The sequence below is a fragment of the Nilaparvata lugens genome, chromosome 4 (assembly GCF_014356525.2).
Source record: "Nilaparvata lugens isolate BPH chromosome 4, ASM1435652v1, whole genome shotgun sequence".
In the NCBI taxonomy this organism is placed as follows: Eukaryota; Metazoa; Arthropoda; class Insecta; order Hemiptera; family Delphacidae; genus Nilaparvata; species Nilaparvata lugens.
In genome coordinates, this window is record NC_052507.1 from 73,200,550 (window position 1) to 73,222,636 (window position 22,087).

General features: G+C 32.6%; 1 protein-coding gene across 1 annotated transcript; it reads left to right on the plus strand.

Annotated features, from left to right (window-relative positions):
• The first annotated feature begins 3,547 nt into the window (after positions 1-3,547).
• LOC120350954 lies at positions 3,548-20,377 on the plus strand. The gene is made up of 7 exons (XM_039426408.1): positions 3,548-3,741; positions 6,986-7,373; positions 8,668-8,786; positions 9,544-9,742; positions 14,150-14,309; positions 17,197-17,353; positions 19,962-20,377. The coding sequence occupies exons 2-7, from the start codon at positions 7,356-7,358 to the stop codon at positions 20,110-20,112; spliced, it is 804 nt and encodes a 267-aa protein (XP_039282342.1). The 5' UTR covers positions 3,548-3,741; positions 6,986-7,355; the 3' UTR covers positions 20,113-20,377.
• Positions 20,378-22,087: the final 1,710 nt, after the last annotated feature.

Genomic DNA, 22,087 nt, shown 5'->3' on the forward strand with positions numbered 1-22,087 from the left:
AAATTTATTATTATTATTATTATTATTATATTATTAATAATTATTGTAGAAATTATTAACAACAGAGATAATGTAGTAATCTCTTAGGGTATCCTGATAAAGTGGCAACCTATACCATTTATGATACCTACTATCTGATACCTGAGTTTGCTAAAATCCAAGATTAATGACAATCCAAACATGTAGAATTCTTAAATAAGCTATCAATTGTTTTTCAGATTAATTTCTACTGTTGTTACAGAGTTGACTCGAGCCTAGTGAGATCGGAATCCCCCTGGTTCCACTTCAATGCCGAATAAATCTTTTGCCTCTTTTACTATAAAGATTTCCGTGGAGCGAAGCACATGATTACTCTAATCTAAATATTTCTTTGGAAATGAGCCATTTTTCCTTTATTAGGGACCTATACGGTACACTATCAATAATCTTTCAAAATATCTCTAAATTGTTGTAGAATGAGAATTGTTTACTTACTCTTATAGTACTTTCATCATTATTGAATGAAAGTAAACGGGGGACTGTCGGCCACCATAATCAGTAAACTCATCGATTCTTATACCTGAAACACTGAAAATATATCAATTGAACTTTTTTTGAATGATTGTCAATTTGAGTATGATGCAGGTCTATGAATAACCACATTATTTTTCAGCAATTCTTGATACCTACTGTACAGGAATATATAAATTATTACATTACTAGTGAATTACAGTACGGTATACCACAATATATTTATCTATAGGCACCAGTAGGTACCTACTACTTTGATAAGCATTGTTTATTATCCAAACCCAATCCATGTTCATTCTTTAAAAGCTTTTATAACTCTTAAATCTTTTCTGTCTATAATAATATTATTTTTTGTTTCTGTTGGTTACTTTCAATACATTTTAAGTAATATTGAACCTATTTACTGTCGGCTTACTAAATTAAGCTGGCGATTCCCCACATATCAGTGTAAATGTCCCGTACAGTAATATATTACTATAATTATATTACTATTACTAATAATATATTCTGCAACAAAATAATAAGCGTGACGTAGTCGAGATGACACCTAGCCCTCAATCACTTCCTAGCTTCCTTGCTGTGCTTCCTCTCTATTGTCTAACTCCGCGATTTTATCTATGAAACTAGCCGTCAGGCTCGCTTCGCTCACCATATCCGTCTAGCAAGGGGGCTCCGCCCCCTGGACCCCCGACTGGATCGTCAAAGAATGAGATCAGCAGGCTCGCTTCGCTCGCATGCATTTTTCATTTGAGCATTTTTATCATATGTTAGGACAATCCAGTCGGGGGTTCAGACTGAACGGCTGGCTAAACGGATATGGCGAGCGAAGCGAGCCTGACGGCTAGTAATATGATATTCCCAGGATTGAAGTAGCAGTGCCCAATCAATTTTTCCGCGATAAATGCATTTAAATCTTCAACTTGGTGCCAACCTAACAAAGTCAACTCAACTTAATGCCAACCTAACAAAGTCAACTCAACTTAATGCCAACCTGACAAAATTATTAATTTAGTTGCCAGTTAACAACTGTTTCGAAGAGGTACTCTCTCTAGATTATAGTTCTATAGTAACATAATGATATGGAAATTTCAATCATAATTAAGAGATTGGGAGAAGAAGAATATACATGCTAAAAGACGAACTTTAAACCCTTAAAAACAACCCTTAGAGTTAAAATATTGCCAAAAGATTTCTTATTGCGCCTCTAAAGGGCCAACTGAACATACCTACCAAATTTGAACGTTTTTGTCCGGTAGATTTTTAGTTCTGCGAGTGAGTGAGTGAGTGAGTCAGTCAGTGAGTGAGTGCCATTTCGCTTTTATATATACTATTCCCATAAATTTTAATGAAACTATTTCCCACCCAGCCCAGCTGAGAGAGCAGTAGGTAAATAGTCACATATTAGAAATATCGGGGGACCGAGCTTTGCTCTGGAGTGTTAAAGCATAGAAAATTTGTAACGAATATTGAATTTATAGTTTATATTTATTTATTAATTTTCTCAGTCGTTCAATTATTTTTACAGTTATATATATGAGGAGGCTCAACAGGCTTATGCCCAAAACTGTCCCTTTTCAAATGTATACTACAGTCCAAATCAAAATCTAGGTTACGCTACTATAACTCATCGAAATAACAATTTATTCACAATTCAAAAAACAAACACTTAATCAATTACAAATAGATATACTACGAATTCGATTTAGAATGATATACTATGTTTGCTACAATATTTGTTAATATACAATGTACTATTCTACAATAACAGCATCTATAGTTACTATTTTGGACTTTCTGAAGTAAACATGTTTTCTAAAAAAAAAGAGAAATAAACGTAAATTAGTTTTTCTTGCTGAATTTTTCTTTTAGTGAGATCAGCTGAATGATCCCACACTTGCACTCGTTCACTCACTTCCATTACGGTATCAACAGACGACAAAATTTCCAGCTGTTTTTCCAAGGACGTATTTATCCTTTTTATGTCCTTCAGCGAGTTATCCCAGCGTTGAGACCTATAGTGCAATTGAAGCTTCATATCATAAACCTACATTGTTCCAAATTTCGTGAGAATCGTTAGAGATCGTTTCGAGATCCGGTCACATACAGATATATAAACATATAAACAGAAATTGCTCGTTCAATAGTATAGGATAATTATGGGAATAATATTTCCACTGTACTGCACTGATAGGTGAGAGTTCGCTTATTAGATATGATATAATATTCTTGGTGTGGGCCAACAATCAATGTGATTTCTCTGTATAGGTTCTGCAAAACGATGAAAAGTATTAATAAATAAATAATGGCATCCCTTTCATTTATACTATATCTGCTTTATTAATAGGGTTTAAATATTTGATAATTATTATTCTCTTCAATGTTGTTTTCCATCACAAACTGCTAACTTTTTAATCACTTTTTGTTATTAGAAAGAACGATTAGCAGTCAAATTTCTGCAATAAATGAATTTATCCACTTCTTCTACTTGAAGAAATTCAACATAAAATAAATTCATTATATCGAATAAATTTGACTACTAGTCGTTCTTTTTAATAACAAAAAAGTGAATTAATAATCTATAGGTCTAGTGAAAAATTTATTCGAATTCTCTGACTTACATTCTGTTTTGTACTGGAAACAGTTATTATAAATATAAGTGAAATTACTATTTTTTTAAATAATTAATTGAAAAGTCACCTTTGAATTGATGAGTGTTCTTGTAACGGTAACCAAGCCAACATAGCAATCAGAAGAAATGATTTTCTTGACGCTTGTTTCATTCTGAAAATGAGACTAATTAATTATTGAAAAATTTGGCAATTACTTCAAACAGCCTTATAATTACCTTAATCACATATAGGTAGTCTAATAGATCCTCATGTATATCTATTATCAAGTTAGTTAATACCTATTATTCTAGGTACCTTGGTTATTATGAGAAGTTCAATTCGTATCGTCACATATAACGGTCAATACGGTAGGTGCATTCCTAAAAGAGCGGCTGGAACGGTTATTATGTCTTGGACACTATATTTCTTCATTCTTCACATGGAAATGATTGTCATGAACTCGTTCCTCTCCCGAACTTGAATAAAATTATCAACTCCGAAAAAAATTTAGGACTTCACTTCAATAACGTTTTAAAAATATTTGTGTGAATTCAGAATATTGAATTTATGTATCTAAGTCCTACAAGAGTCGCTTATTGTTTGAGAATAAGATTCAGTACCGGTAATTAAAATTAATAGTACTTATCCATAACATATCTATATGCAAGCTACTATAATATGCAAACTACTAAGTACCGGTAGGGCTTTATATTACAAATATGAACTGATTTCACTATTAAATATAGCCTAGTATTTTTTGGTACGGTAGTCTATGTTTATTTATTTATTTCATTCCATAATCACAATATCAAATTAATGATTGGGAGAGAATCAACTGGGTAAACCCAAAACTGTTTCTCCTTAATTTTGATAAAAAATAATTCAAATGAGGATGATATCAGGATATTAGGATGATAGATAACATCGCAAGTTAAATGTGGTGATTGTACCGTAATTGATGGAGGGTAGGTAGCAAGGTAGATAAAATCTACAAGTTGAATGAATAAAATGATGAGTTAGCCCACCTGTAACTTAGTAGATTCCGCACGCAAGTCCGTGTATGTGGATGCTGAGCGATCACGAGCAGAAATGGACAATCTAAATTCTGGAGAACGGTTCAAATCGTCACTTTCCCGGTGGACATTTTTTTAATTGTAGCTCACTTCCATTGTTTCACCCTCTCAAGTGGATGTTAAGATATGACAACAAAACGAGATGGAGAATGTAGAGTAGAGTGACAGTGAAATGAGAGACAAGACAGAGAATGTGGCGCTTTGTTTTAGAGATGTCTTCCGGTGATAATTTCATTCTGCAACAAAATAATAAGCGTGACGTAGTCGAGATGACACCTAGCCCTCAATCACTTCCTAGCTTCCTTGCTGTGCTTCCTCACTATTGTCTAATTCCGCTATTTTATCATAATTTGATGTAATTTTGTTTTATCTATGTAATTAATTAATTTCAAACACTTGTTGGTGATAAATTTGAGCTCAATTACTGGCCAAATTAGAGGTGGTGTTGCTGTCTAAATTTGCGTTTTGCTGTCCACAATTTATCATGATTTTATCATAATTTGATATAATTTAATTGTATCTATGTAATAAAGTAATTCAAAGATTTCTAGGTGATAGAAGTTTGGGCTCAATTAGCTGTACTGTAGTGTTGCTGTTTAGATTTATCTTGAAAACTTATATTATTTTTCTATTGTTGAGAATAGTAAGCTTAGTATTACAGATATTATTATATAATATCTATATTATATCATACTATTATTATATTATTATTATTATATATAAGATATTATTATATATTATTAATAAAACTTATTATTTTTCTATTGTTGAGAATAGTACGCTCAATATTACAGCAGATGATGTATTGGCTTCAAGGAAAGTAGGAGAGATTTTCGTCATGCTGTAGAAATTTAAATGACATATTATTAAAATATGCAGATGCTTTGGCTTCAAGAAAAGTAGGAGAGATTTTTGTCATGCTGTACAAATTTACATGACATATTATTAAAATATTTTTGGAGAGAATCGCAGTGCTGGTATAATGATGAATTCCTCATATTATTTTTAATTGAAATTTTAGAATTTTTGGAATGTGTTGTATAAGTTGGTATAGGAACAGTTTAGGGCTACGATATATTGTTCCTTCCCGCATGTCTTATGATTGTACTCAATGTAACTGCTGATTATTGAATTGGATAAGAAACATGAAACAGTGATTTTATCATACAGAACTCACTTATATACCAGTACGAATGATTTCATAGTGAAATAGTGAAGTGCCAATAATGGCTCTCCGAATAGGCTTTTTCAAAATTCTCCACATTACTAGATTGAGTATATAATGATCTATAGATAAAAATATAAATCTCAGTACCCTTTTATATTATTATTTTGTCACAAGATGTTTCGGACATTAATGCCATATTCAGCACTTTTTGGACAGTATGGCATTAATTTCTAAAAATGTTGTGACAAAATAATAATTTAAAAGGGTACCGGTACTGAGATTTATATTTTTATCTATAATAAAAGTAGCCCTAAAGAAAAAAGATAATGATCTATATTTGAGTACCCTGCAAGTGCATCAATTTATTGAATGTTAAAAAAACAATGTTTCCTTATCCTTGTTCTTATTTTGTTTCTGACAAACCTCCAAAAAGCCTACTGTATTTATATACCCTACTTTAATACAAAATCTTGAAAGTAATATTAACGACGAATGCAAAAAAATGTATTTTATCCCAAAATAGCAATGAATTAATATGAGACGCTAGTGCTTATAAACTATAAAAGATGTAAAAGAAATATAAATTGTTTAAAAATGATATCGATTATTTCGAGATATCCCAGGTTTTGGCGATTTCCTAAATTTTTATTGAAAATTTAACTCATACAAGTTCATTGTTGATACAAGTTGATTCACGTTTTAGGCCTTGAAATTTTTTCACACTATATAAAAAATAATAAGTTTATGAATTTATAAAATAAAATTATAGTAGGCCTACCCTTTTTTGAAATTAATAAGATAATATGTTAGAAATACAAATATTATAACAACTAGTTTCAGTTTAAAAAAAATATTTTTTAAACCTGGAGACGGTGTGGATTACTGAAACTAGTTGTTATAATTTGTATTTTCAATCTATTATTTTATTAATTTCAGAAAAAGGGTACTTTAATTCTATTTTATAAATAAATATAATTATCCCTCAATTCAAACATTTAAAGTTTTTGGAATTCCATTTTCTCATGAAATAATTTTATTGTAGTACTTCGAACCTCACAAAAACAATTCTTAACTCCAAGCATACATTTCACTATAATGGGATGAATATTATACTAGTTTTTGATTTAAAAATATTTATGTTTCTTCAAAGACAAGAGAAGTGAACACTACGATATCTAGTTTTAAAATACACAGTTTTTCTCAAGCTGTATAATTAACAATGTCAAATTATTGTAGCCTAAAACTTATTATCATCCATATTTATTAAGCAAGAATGCCTTAGTAACAATATTATGAAGAAATTAAGAAAGACATTTAAATTGTGAATAACAATTTTAACCAATTCAAAAATAACAACAAAACTAATAACGTTCTAGAGGATTCGAATGAAATTATCCATTACTCAACAATGTTTTGTCATATCAGTACAGTACCATCCATTTGAATTTCAATATTATGTCACAACCATATATCTACAGAGAATCACTCATGCAAATATTCTGATGCAATTCTGACACCAATTCAGACAAATAGAATGCATCATATACAAAAGTCAAACATATAGATACAATGTAGAATAGGTGAGATGGAAATTCCTGACAATAATTTGGCCAATATTTCACTAGGTCTGTATGTGCGGTATTGAATGGAAATTATGAAATCGTTACCACACATCAATCTAGGTAGCTCCACAAATTGAGGCAATTTTCGATCAAACAGTCATGAAGTTTGTAAAGAGTGGAAGTGCGGACAGAATTTGATAAGAAATTATTAAGAATAATGGCTAGAGTTGTGATTGTTGTTATTTGGATAAGAAGGTTGATGACGATGATATAATGAGATGTGTCCGGAAAATGTTGAGGCTGAGATGGTTACAGTGAGTGCTCAGAGACAATCCCGAGAGGGAAAGTATTTTTGGAGACAATATTATAAAACTATGTTGACGTGTGTGCTCTTCTTCATTTCATATTCTTCGTTCATTCATCAACCGCGAATATGAGTACTTCAAAGCAGGTAAGAAATGAAAACTGTTTCAAAAAAATTCCCACATTTTCTCTATTACACTATTGTATTAGCCCCCAATGTTTTATGTATTCATTTGATTAATGAGAATTAAGCATTTATAATCCGTGATTGATTCTTATAAATTTGACACTCATTACAATATCACTGATGAAAATTATCGTAGGTGATGATTGTAAAATAATTGAATTTTCCATAGTGCAATAATCTTCCCGATTGAAAATTAATGTATACGGTAATATGAGAAGAATGACGAATAGTCTTATAATTGCGATGGAAATATTATAGAATGGAATAAAATCGATGAATAGAATTTGAAAATTGAAATAGTCTTTTTTCGTTAATTTTTGTTTTAATGTCATTTTTTCAATCACTTTAATAATGTCATATCATAACCGAAACATGTGAGTGAATAATTTAAAAAATGGTACCTGCTTGGACTTTTTTTTATTTCTATTTGAAAATTTGATATTTGAAAAATAATAATTTGTTGCATACATACAACATATTTTTCAAGTACCTACCGTATCTCATGACACATTGAATCTTGTAAATTTTAAAATTATTATCATGGAAGAATAAATTTTGCTAAATTAGGACTTTTAATTTTAAATTTATTGCAAAATATTGATCATACTGTACCGTAGCCTACTTGTTCTTACTTCAAAATTATATTGATTTGAATGAGAGACAGATTATTTCAAAAACATATTCAAGACGTTTTATTATATAATAGGTAGGCTACAAGCTGGAAACTTGGAATATGATACCTTAATAATATACTGTAGCCTTATAGCCTTAAAATGGAGTTATCTGTTAGGGAATAATAGTATTGGTGATAATTTTCTATCAATGAAATGTAATGGACTAGAAATCATTTATCCAACTGTTCAATTACTCTGATTCAATTATTAGCTTGAAAGTCCTCAAGGAAGGATCTTGAATGTTCAAGTATTAATATTATAAACCAATATTTCAATCAATCAATCAATTTATTTAGCCTGGCGATACAGTAGCACATAAGGCTACGTCACAAAATATTCCATAAAATTACGATACACAATAAAATCATAATTAGGTCAAAATACATAATAAAATCAATAATAAAAATGAGTAAAGACAACAATAGCATTCAATAGTTCACCCATTAATAGTAGGCTTGTATTGTAATCGTTTCTAATAATTATCAGTAAGGTTTATCTTATCAATACATCATCATCAAAAATAACCTCTCAACAAATAATGCAAAACATGTTTTGAATAATTGTCTTGTAATTGATTCTAGATTAGTATGTGCTGTCTAAGGACAAAGAAATGGGAAGCACTATCACTGATTTATTTCATATCAGTCGTTCATTTGCTACTTGGAAATGGTGAGGCGGCTACTGTGCAAAACTCGATCAGGTAATACAATAATCATTATTTGGCTTTTAGTTATTCTAGCTTATTGTTCATTTTTTAATTATTCGTCTATAAAATTGAAAACAGTAGCCTAGAGATAAAAATGAAAAATAATCATATTTTACACTAATCACAACAAATAACCTTTGAGAATAAAAGTGAAAAATGAAAACAATTAAAATTTACAAAAGAAAAACAAAAAAAAATTTAAGCATGACAAATAATGATTTTCCATTATATCAACAACATAAGCCCCATGAATAACAATAATAAATTATTGAAAGAGTGACTAAAATATTTTATAGGAGGAAAAGTTCTCAAGATTTCAAAAAAATGATTCAAATCGCATGAAATAAAGTTTTTCAGGAATTCAACTTCTATCTTTTCTTCTCTCTTTTCCTTTTTTCTTATCATTCTTCTCCTTTTTCCTAATCATCATCTTGTCTATCTCTTCTTCATCTTGTCTCCTTTGTATTCTTCTTCTTCGTCTCCTACTCTTTTTTCTTCTTCCTCCTCCTCATACTTGTCTTCTTCTTCTTCTTCTTCTTACTCCTCTTCTTCTTCTCCATCTCCTTCTTTTTTCTTCTTCATCTTCTTCCTACCTCCTCCTCCTCTTCCTCCTCCACCTCTTCTTCGTCCATCATATAATTCTTTTAAACTTAAATATAAATATAATGAAAGTATACATTCATTATACAGTAAAAAATTTTTGATTACATACCGGTACAGCAGTGTTTGATTTTGTTGTTTTCTCCACTAGTACGGTGAACGGATTCCTTCCAAGTCCGGTGAAATACTTCAGCCAAGGTCAGCAGGAGGGGGGTGGGGGCGACACCGAGAAGTCACAGGTTGATGTTCAAGAGGTTGGCAACACTGCGCATGCGCCCTACGACCTGAATGCTACCTCCACGTCGTCCAGGGCTCAGGAAGCGAGATTCGGATATCCATTATCAGGAGACGTAATTATGCAATCCATTTTCTGCTCTATTACCATATTATTTTAAAATATTGTATTTCAATATTCAAGGGCAGGCCTACATATATACGAGCTCTGACCCAAAGATAGCCACGCTAGCCCCGTCCCTAGCAGACACAGACGAAAACTTAATCTACTTTCTGGATAGCCCTCGTATTTATAGACAGAGAGCGGACCAGCACAATAATATAAGCTATCAGTCTAATCCTATCTAAAGTCAACTTGGGGTACCGGTACGAACAGAAGTCAGGTCGATATGCAGCTTTCAGTGTAGGTCGATATCGACCTTCATGTAACGCAAGCACGTTGTAAAGCATGGCAGAAACGGACAACGAGGCTATAGTCCAAGTCTAGCTCTAGACTCTAGAGATTTTGGAGGCTCTAGTCTAAGTCTAGCTCTAGACTCTAGAGATTTTGGAGTATCAGTGAGAACTCGCTACGCACGTTCAATTAAGGTGTGAGCCAATCAGTACTGGAAGTTCCTATATAGTGACGAGGTCCACATTATAATTACAGTGGAGAAAGAAACATAGTAGAAAAACGTTGCCGATCCTCTCTCTTGTCTACAGACGGTAGCTGATACAGGTTTATTAATGAAAATATTAGGGCCGGTTTCCGAGCTCGGGATTTAGCTAAGTCCTAGACTTTAAACAGCTGGAGTCATAAAATTGGTTTTCCAAAACGGGGCGTAGCCGCAGTCATTGTCATAGACACGTTTGAATTACATTTCGAAAAACTAGAAAATTGAACACAGAAGAAAATAAAGAGAAAATAGTGTAAAGTTTCAGCTATTTTGAATTATTTAGGAATGTCTAATTTCGTCAAGGAAATAAAAACGAAAAAATAGAATGAGAAAATAAAAACTGCGACTACGCCCCGTTTTGGAAAGCCAATTTTCTGAATCCAGCTGTTTAAAGTCGAGGACTTAGCTAAATCCCGAGCTCGGAAACCGGCCCTAAAAAAGTTTCATTCTCGTTTAAAAAATAATCAATTACATTTTATTAAGCAAGATATTATATTTATCAATAATTCCATAATGAATATTCATAATTAAGATAAAATATTTTGTTAATTATGAATTCTACATTGTTAAAAACGATCTGGCAACAGAGCAAAGCGAGAAAGAGATAGCGCTATCCGCTTTGTTGAATAATAGAATGTAATTGAAGAATTTTGAAGTAACACATAAACTTTAGCTACATTTGGACTGTTGTAAAAATTATAGTGAGGTCCACTTTATAATGGCAGTGAATAAAGATAGGAGAATAGCGATGCCGATTCTCTTCATTAATTAATTATATTTCCACACCGTCAAAAACATAATTGGCATCGTTGTGGACCTAGAAAAGGGTAGTACCACCGGGCTTTGTCGAATGATAGACAAGGATAGCAAAACCAAAGTTGAAAAAATACTGTCATTATAACGTGGACCTCACTATAGAATTGAAACCGTTTAGGGCGTAAGTTAGGAATAGTTAGGGCGTAGTTAGGGCGTAAAGTGGAATGTTTGATAACAGCTCTATCAGACCACGATGGACAAATTTTCCATATTTTAAACACAAATAATAAGTGTGAAGGTTTAAAGACTAATACAATGGGTAGGAAGTTTGGGAAGTCCCAAATTCAGCGCTTTATAAATGATCTAGATAAATTGGATTGGACTGAACTTTATCAGTGTCCTGTAGAAAACAAGTTTTCATATTTTCACAACGTGCTCAAATATAATTTTGATCTTCACTTTCCGTTTGGTAGAATAGTAAGAGCGAAACAATGTAGTAATAAGTGGATTGATAATGAGATTGTCGACGAACATAAAAGGCTAATTGAAATGCATCAGCGATACAGGAAAGACCAAAGTAATATAACTTAAAGAAAACTATAAAAGCACATAAAAAGCATCTAAAAAGAATTATCCTCTACAAAAAAAAGAATTATATTGACTCAAAAATAAAAAAATCAACAAATATGAACAGAACAATATGGCAAATAGTTAACAATGAAACAACAAACAAAAAGGACAAGAAAGTTATTAAAAATATTGTACTTAAAGAGAATGGTATAGACATAGATGATCCGTATAAAATTTCAAACATGCTAAACAATGATTTTGTAGGGATGGTTGACACTCATGTCATCCCTTATCTAACCAAAAGTGACGTAACAGATGAGAAAAATGAAAAAGTTACAAAATTATCATTTAGATGTAATACAATTGAAGAGAAGGACTTAAGTAAAATAATAGATTCGATAAAACCAAAGTGGTCAGCCGGCTATGATGACATACCAATAAAAATAATCAAGGATGCTAAGTCATCACTCATGAAACCTCTTTTGCACGTAATCAATGCCTCAATTATAACTGGAGTGTACCCAAACGAATTAAAAATATCAAAAGTAATTCCAGCATATAAGAAAGGAGATCCATCTGATCCTCTCAACTACATACCTTTGGCCATCCAACCTGCCCTATCTAAAATATTTGAAAAGTGTGTACTAGTTCAGTTAATTGATTATTTTGAAACTAATGGTATACTTGACAAAGAACAACATGGCTATAGAAAAAACAGGTCAACCATTACTGCTTTGATAGAGTTCATAGAAAACATTTTAGAAAACTTAGATGAGGGATTAAATACTGTAGGAGCATTCCTAGATTTAACCAAAGCATTTGACAGTGTGAATCATAAATTATTATTAAATAAACTTCAAAATTACGGAATTAGAGGTAAAGAGCTTAGCTGGATCAAGTCATATCTAGAAGGACGGCAACAGTATGTAATATAAAGTATACAAGCAATGAAAATCAGTACAATATTGGATCAAACTTAAAATGTAATAACTATTCTGTACCACAAGGATCGGTGTTAGGTCCATTTTTGTTTCTGTGCTACTTAGGGGGGTTGCCTAAATATATGTGCGATTTAGTTGAAAATAGTAAATTATGCTTATACGCTGACGATATAAGTCTGTGCATTGCTGATAAGGACTGGAACACAACAGAAATTAAATGTAACAATTCTATATCATTACTAAAAAGTACCTAAATCATAGACATCTGCTACTTAATGATAACAAAACAAAGTTCCTCCATTTTACTTGTAGAAATTCAGAGGTAAAACAACTTAATTTCGTAAATAATACGGAAGAAATAAAATTTTTAGGTCTATATCTCGAAAACACACTTAGTTGGTCCGTTCACATTCAAAAAATATGTAAAAAATTAAGCTCAGGAATTTTCGCGCTGAGACGACTAGCAAAAATTTCCAACTTAGAAACGTTAAAAGCAGTGTACTTTGCAATGATCCACTCCCACATTTCATATGGAATTGAAATATATGGAGGAACAAGCATCTCAAACTTAAATAAAATACTCCTATTACAAAAAGAAGCAATAAGAATAATTCTAAATCTTGATAGAGAGCAATCATGCAAGCCATTCTTCAGTAAGTTAAAGTTTATGACGGTGTACAGCCTGTACATTTATAGGACAATATTATATATAAAAACCAACGAATCTAGATTCCCACGGCAAGTAGATATACATAATTACAACACAAGAAATAAAAATAATTTTACAATAAAGAAACACAATAAGGAAAAATATAAACAAAGTCCAACGTACATGGTAATAAAATTTATTGGTTGTCTCCCAGGTTGCATAAGACATGAACCTGATAGATCAAAATTTAAGAAATTGCTGAGAGCATATTTGATGGATTTAGCATGCTACAGTATAAACGAGTTTACTGTAAAAAAATGAATTTTTGTACACACACTAATTTCTCTTTAGCTTTAAGTTAGTTTTTAGTTTTTGACTTTTTCATGTACATTTTCATGTATGTTCTGGAAAGAAATAAATGATTGATTGATTGATTGATTGATTAGCCTGTGGTACTTTTCTGTAAGTTGTATAATTCTGAATGATTGGATTAATTAATAAATGAATGATAGACAAGGCCATTGCTAATCAAACACTGCCATTATAACGTGGACCTCACTATATAGACACTCCATCCTTTACACCCACTTCTTTTCTGTATCTGCAACATAACATTATACAAAAATTGTTATTATTTTATCAACTCTTCAATGTTTGATTCCATTACGAACTGCTTGTTAAATAATAACTTTGAACAATTAATTACGACATAGGTATCATCAGGTATTTATATAAATAAAAGCTATTAGCTTCTACTTACATTAGTGTAGCGCTTTCGGACACTAGACCACACATGAGTGTTGATGAAGGGCCTAGTGTCCGAAAGCGCTTCACTAATGTAAGTAGAAGCTAATAGCTTTTATTTATATAAATACCTGACTGCTATGTCGTAATTAATTGTTCAAAGTTATTATTTTATCAAATTACTAACAAAAATGAGATTGATTTCAGGGATCATACGGAATGTCAGGAGTATATGCGCCAACCAGAATCGACCTGGGTGGAGTGCTGCTTGGAGCCATAGTCGGTTTTGGAGCTGTCTTGATTCTACCCAAACTGCTGCACTTGCTCACGGTTCCAGTAGGAAGCTCTCCTCATCCTTATGGGCGAAGTAAGTTGACTGCAAAATGTTTCGCAAAATTCTCAAAAATTACCAAGGACCCTTTTAGGCTATATCAATATATTCTTCTATAAAAGGTATTTGACAAAATTGTGAAAGATAATAATACCATAGAGAAAGGATAAGCGTAAGAAGATATCCCATGGTATAGGGGGAATAGAATAGAATTTTATTAGTCATTCAATATTTAAAAAATACATCGACTTCGTCAAAATACATCTTTTTAAATCACTATTATCATAGCCACCTATAATACACCTGTATATGCTATTATTCATTAGTCAGTCTTAAAAATACAAAAATAGAATTAACAAGTAATGTAAAGCATAGATCACAAGTTACTTATTATATCATAAGAGAAATGGAACCCAGTTTATAGAAAAGAAATCATTTACTGTGTACAAACATTCATTAACTAATACATATTTAATTTTATTCTTAAATTGAGTGAATGCTAGTAACTTTAATTTATGTGGTGTGGAGTTATATAATTTTATTGACATGAAGTGCCAGTTTCTCTGAGATTTGGAATGGCTATATTGCGGAATTTTAAGTTTATGTATATATCGTGTATTTAAATTATGGTGTTGGTTTGTATCAATTATCCAATTTTTTTTGTACATAACATAAAATATTAAAAACATACAGTGATGGCAATGTCAGCAATCCAAGTTCTATGAAATGTGGTCTACAATGAGCATTGAAAGGCAAACTACATATGATTCTAATAGCCTACTTCTGAAGGACAAAGATTGAATTGGCTTTAACACTATTAGCCCAAAGCATAATTCCATATGATAGGGGGCTCTGAACCACACCTTGGGGCCGAAACATGGACTATCTTGAACAAAGATGAAAAAGCATTAAGGCCATTTGAAAGAAAAATGTACAGGAGAATCTGGGGACCAATATGTGACGGGGGAGTGTGGAGAGCCAGATTCAATATTGAGATAGACCAGGCCATTGGAGCAGGAAAATGGTGCGTTTCATAAAGGCCAGAAGGATTGACTGGCTTGGACATTTAGCCACAATGAGTGACGGGTGGGTACCATCAAGACTGGAAGAAAGAATGCTTGGGACGAGAAAGAGAGGTCGGACAAGATGGCTGAACGACGTGATTGGAGACCCGTGTGCTGGGCGTGGCAAACTGGCGACGGAGTGCTCAGGATACAGACGAACGGAGGCGCTATGTTGAGGAGGCCAAAGTCCACCCAGGACTGTAGAGCCGGATAAAGTAAAGTAAGTAAGGGGGCTCTGAATGTGTGCATAATAGATATTCATCAGCACAGGCCTATCAACAGTTACACATAGTCTGCGAAGCATATACAGGCCTTTGGAGAGTTTAACTGACAAAAAATCAATGTGCACCTCCCTGACATGAATCAATCATAACAACTAGAAACTTGAGTGGTGTAGCATCCTTCTGCTTTCTGAAATTGAAAATTATATCAGAGGTTTTGTCATCATTAAGAGACAGATTATTAGCTGCAAACCAGTCCTTTAGAATTAAATAATAGGTCTTAATTTTGCTGTTACTCGAAGCCGAAGCTCCATGTAGTTCCTGACTTCCTAAGCTTGATGGCGCTGCTTGTCTTGCTTCAGCAGTACCCTGACCAACCTCACTACGCTTAAAAACCAGTTTCTATTTCCCAAGTACACAACTTTTCCGCTACAAACGCCACTATAACTAGCCTGAGTAATAATTCAATTTCCATAAAGCTCTGACAGATCTCGCTAGCAAAATTTGCAACCAGAAATTACCATTGGAAAGTATCCTATATTGTTTGTCTCTGATAATACCTACCTATATACAGAGTGAGTCATATGTATGGGAACCCTTCAATAAGATGGAGACTGTTGTAGATGTAATACTGTAACTTTCAGGATACGTTCTTGGTCGAATACTCTACCTTTTGACATACAACTGAACTTCAACCCCTCGTAAGGGGATGACTAGGGGTTATGACTCGAATATTTCAAATGCACCTATTATGTGGTACATCATTTTAAAGCCCTTTTCAAAACAAGAAAGACGGCATCAATAAAAATGCTCTATATTTGTATCCAAAATGGCGGCTGATTGAAGTTTTAGTTTTCACAGAAATGGGGGGTTGTAACTCAAATATTTCAAATGTAAACACCCATTGTGTGGTACATCATTTGAAGGCCGTTTAAAAACAAGAGAAAGATGACATCAATAAAAATGTTCTATGATACTTGAATCCAAAATGGTGGCTAATTTAAGGTTTAGTTTTTACTTGAAACTTCAATCACCCGCCTTTTTTGGATACAAGGATCATAGAACATTTCTATTGATGTCATCTTTCTTGTTTTGAGGCCTTCAAAATTACGAGTATGTACCACACAATAGGTGTTTACTTTTAAAATATTTGAGTTACAGCCCCTAAGTCACCTCCTTATGAGGGGTTGAAATCCAGCAGTTGTACGTCAAAAGGTAGAGTATTCGACCAATAACTTATCCTGAAAGTTACAGTCATATCTAAAACAGTCTCCAACTTATTAAAGGGTTCCCATATGAGGCGTTCAGAAGCCAAACTGACTAACTCCACTTTTTTTTTCAAATTGCGTTAATCACATGGCTGTGTTGCATTTATGAATACTTTTCATTTGCCAAATTGACTAACTCTATAGTTATAAGATTTACCACTAGAATGAGCTGAATTGCTATGCCAACTGAATATTTCACCAGCTGTTTCAGTGGCCAATTTGACTAACTCCACGTTTTCATAACAACTGATGTGCGCATGGTTGAATTATGAATCACTCTGTATAATTACTAACGTATACAGTAGTGTCAAGTGTAAATAATAATAAAAATGCATATTTACAGCTCTTTGTTCCTCCCGTTTGATTTCAGATGTAGAAGAAGTTACAACCGGCTTGAATTCTGTTTTGAATCGCGTGGACGCTGCTCTGGAACGTGAGAACATCGATTCGTCAGCTTGCATTCAGAGAGCGATTTGCGAATCTGTCAAAGCCTCTCCTTCTGACGGATTCATCAACACACTGGCTAGGTTTGTAGGCCTATAAATTTTCCTTTCATTTCCTCATTAAACTTCCCTCTCAATCACCATAAATGTTACATGACTCTTACGACATTTTTGTGAATGTGAAGGTGGTCATGTGATATATTATGATTTCTATGAAGAATTTCAAGAGCAAATTAATGGCGAAAACCGCACATCTATACCTCAAACCGTCTCTATAAGATATTCCCATTCAAATATACTATAGTGAGGTCCACGTTATAATGGTAGTGGAGAAAGATATAGGAGAAAAACGTTGCCGAACCTCTGTCTTGTCAATGCCTTCTATAGAGGGTAGCAGATACAGGTTTATTAATGTAATATTAACGGTTCATTCTCGTTTATAATAACCAATTCTATTTTTTATTAAGCGAGAAATTATAATTTCATAATCAAGATGAAATATTTTGTTAATTAATTATCAATTCTACATTGTTAATAGACGAGCTGGCAACAGAGCAAAGTGAGAAAGAGATAGCGCTATCCGCTTTGTTGAATGATAGACAAGGATAGCAATACCATTGCTAATCAAGCACTGCCATTAAGTGCCATTTACAGGCACTGCCATCACAGGACCTCACTTTAATAGATCATACAAAAATAAAATAATTGAGTTAAAAATACATTAACAATTTTACTGAACAAACTTTACTGTTCAAATTTTTATTGTAGACGTGAGTAGACGTGAGAAGTGTTTGCTGTTACTTTAGAAAGAAAAAAAATGATAGTTCAGGTTTTTAGATGTTCAATGCAGCCAGTCTATGCTAACGCACTTCAATACTAATCTTGTGCTCTAAGGCTAATAATTAGTAATTATTATGTTATTGATTCATAAGATAGAGAACTTTGAATATTATTATCCTAAAGAGGAAAGACTGTAACTTAGATTTGATTAAATATTGATAGATAAAAATACCAAAAAGTTCTGGAATTAAAAAACTCTCAAGGTTTGGAATTTATTTATTTATTTATTTATTTACATACAAAAGCTCACAGAATAAATCCATGAAGAGCCTTATTGACATCAACTAGTTTAGATACATAATATTTGATGCAAAATAAGAATGAAAAATAAAATAAAATTGTAAACACAATTTTTGAATACTAATAAGATAAGAAGAGGCGAAATGAAAAAATAAAATAAACCAATGATAATAGAAAATGAAGAAGAATTAAATAAAAATGATAAGAAAAATAAAATAACGAATAAAATAGAGAATAGAGGAAAAATAGGGCTTTAGAAGAGAGAGAAAAAAAATGAGGGAGTTTAGTATAATTATTTATCAATCATGAGTAGCTATAGAGCGATATGCTAGTTCACAGGATTTCTTAAAGGTTTGAAACGGTCAGCAAACGGATCAATGCAGTGGCTTATTCTATTGTACAAACGTAAAGTTCTGTATATATAAGAATTGCAATGATGAGTCGTTCTGATAAATGGCATGTGGAACAGAATATTTGTTTTGGTCTATTAAACGGGACATGAAGTTGCAACATACTTATAAATTCTGGCATGAATACTTGATTGTTTAGGATATTATATAATAGCAAGAGGGAACTGACAGATCTCCTTTCTTCCAATCTTTGAACATTAATATCAACCTCAGATTGTCTGTTGAAAAAGCTATCGGACAGAATGAGTTGAACTTTTTAAAATAAAGATACCTTAAAAATTTATTCTGAATTTTTTCTAAATCAAGAATAGCGCTGCTGTGAAATGGAGCCCAAACTAAAGCAGCATATTCAAGTTTACTCCTCACTGTAGCATAGTACAATTTCAAAACAACGTCACATGCTGTAAAAGGCCTACAATTTCGAAATAAAAACCCTAGCGACCTATTAGCACCATTCATAACATGTGTTAGGTGTTCCTTAAACAACACAATCGAGGATTGCATTATTAATATTGTAATTGTAATGAAAAGGATTTTTCTGACGTGTGAATATCATGTATTTTGTTTTTGATATATTTATTTCCAATCTATTTCTCAAACACCAGTCATGAATCGCATTCAGATCCCGCTGCAAGAGACAGCAATCCTCCAGACTAGAAATAGGTCTGAAAAGTTTTACATCGTCTGCAAAAAGCAAAATACTAGATTCTTTAATATGGTCAGGCAGATCATTCATGAGTAGACGAACAACAAGGGACCAAGGTTTGACCCCTGTGGAACCCCAGAAGAATTGGTAAGTAAAGAGATCTGTGATTATTAAAAACCACATAAGACATCCTATCGGTTAGATAACTCTCAAAAAATGCAATCAAACTATCAGACAGGCAAAACCATTTCAATTTTTTCAAACAGAATCCAAAATCCACCGAATCAAAGGCTTTTTTGTAATCTAAATAGATAACATCCATACGACCATGCATGTCTAGCTGCGAAGAGACAGATTGGGTGAACTGCAACAGATTAGTTATAGTTGAGCGCGATGGCATAAAACCATGTTGGAATGAGGAGATTGCAGGTCTTACATGGTTGAAAACTTTGCTATATAAAATATATTCAATACGGAATACGGTACTATAAATATTATCATGATGGTTATTTTTATGATTATGATTTCATGATTCCATATTTTCTATGATTTCCAGGAATTCATTGGTTTCATCCTTAGTGAAAGGATCAACGGTTGGAGGAGCCGTTGAGTCTGCCAGAGGTTTCGAAGGATGCTCACAATTTGCAGCAAAATGTCCTTTCAACCAACGAATAATAGCAAATAGTCTAAAGAACCTTCTTACCTAAAATCTTGTTAATATCATTCCTTAAAACCATAATACCTCACTGTGTATATGGGATTTATTTTTGTTTGTCTAAACAATTTTGAAATATAAATTTGTAATATTAAAAATTAATATTATTTTGTAGGTTATTGAGAATTCAATAATTCTGATACCATTTGAAAATACAATTTTATAATTGAGGAGGGATCTGTTCATTAGGAATCAAAATGATGAAAAGTCAAAACTGTAGAATATATACAGTTTTATATTAAATCGTATTCAATATGATCATATATCTGCCTATATATCTTAATATCAAGTCATCTTAGCAAATAGCAAATATATTCATTGTTGTGATCAAATAAAAAGATATGCTAAGGAAAATGTAGTCTACTTTCATTTATAAGATCATTTTCCCAACATTTAGAAAAATTGCCAATAATATTGAAATTTGAAATGAATTTTTATTTTATTTGAATTATCTCACCAATTGGATATTTTTATTACCATCATTTGCATTCCACTCTTTGGTTTTATATAGACCTTCTCAGCCACCGTTTGTTTGAAGTTCAATCCAGTCTGTCAACAAATCATAGCTGTGAGAGGATTGTCTTTCTTCTTTAGGGCTACTTTTAATATAATTATAAATATTATATCGGGGCACCGAGCTTCGCTCGTTATTTATTTATAAACTATTGATAAAAAGAACACAATTCTTTAAAAAGAATGGGAATAAGGACTAACAGGCACAGCCCAAAACTGTTTCTTCCTCGATTTTTCATTTATACACTATAAATAGTCCAGAAAGTAGCTTATGATCCATACACTTGAATTCAGGTTCAATTTTCATTCCCAAATAACATTTAAAAACAAAAAAGTTCTAATTTAGATTATTTACAAACCAAATTGAATAACAAAATAACACTCACTAATCACTTAAAATTGTCAAATAATGAATAACTTTGAAAATTATGATATACTCTAGTTTAGAATGATTATCATGTCATGTCAACAAATCAGATTATTTTGATCAAGTCGATTAAAATTTCTTGCTGATTGATTACACAGCTGGAAATAATTATGTCTCTCTCCCACACACGCATCATCTAGCTGTTTCGACATACGACGAAATTATCATCTGTTTCTCCAAGGATGATTAATTGTTATCCTTTTCATGTCCTTCAGCGAGTTTTCCCAGGGATGAGACCTAGTGTAATCGAATTTTTATATCATAAACCTACTATGTTCCAAAATGTCGTAAAAATCGTTGGAGCCGTTTTCGAGATCCGTTGAACATAAATAACCAGATATAAAAATATGAACAGATATACAGAAATTACTCGCTTAATATATAATAGGATACCACAAAAATGCTAAATGTATTATATGTAACATTATCGTAGAATGAGTGTATGACTATCACCTAGAATGTGAATGATATTCTGAACAAAAATTGACAATCGATCCTATAATACATACTGGCCTAGCCGTAGTCCATTGGCGGTGCTGACTTCTACCAGCTTTTTTATGGAAAATTTAAGAGCATTGATTCAAGGGATGAGGTATGGTCTAAAATAATTTACTCTTTCCTCTATTACCCTCTAATCTAAAACGAGAATACAAAACTTTGAATTCTCACTCACCAACTCAGTTATTTATAATCAGCTTTTAACAGCTCTTTCAGTTATATCTGGCTTGAAGATCATATTAATCATATCTATTATAGGCTACTGATCTTACTAAAGGTGCGTACAGACTTTCGCTCTGCTCCGCAACCGAACGTCACTCCAGCAGAGCGATTGATGATCGACCGGCGAGCAAGAGTGGTTCGACCGGGGAACGCGAGAAGATCTAACATCTTGATACCTCCCTCGCGTTCGCTACCTTTCAGCCTGCCGCTCTGCTCTGCTCCCCACGCCACGCATCAACCAAATGAGTGGTTGACCCACCCGCCACCAGGGTGCGCCTCAGTCGCCGCCACCCTTCTGCGTTTCTAT

What these genes read in the sequence shown, in the direction of transcription:
- LOC120350954 (XM_039426408.1), top strand. An exon ending in GATATCCATTATCAGGAGAC is followed by an intron (nt 9,743 to 14,149) that starts GTAATTATGCAA and finishes GATTGATTTCAG; the next exon opens with GGATCATACGGAATGTCAGG. An exon ending in TTCATCAACACACTGGCTAG is followed by an intron (nt 17,354 to 19,961) that starts GTTTGTAGGCCT and finishes TATGATTTCCAG; the next exon opens with GAATTCATTGGTTTCATCCT.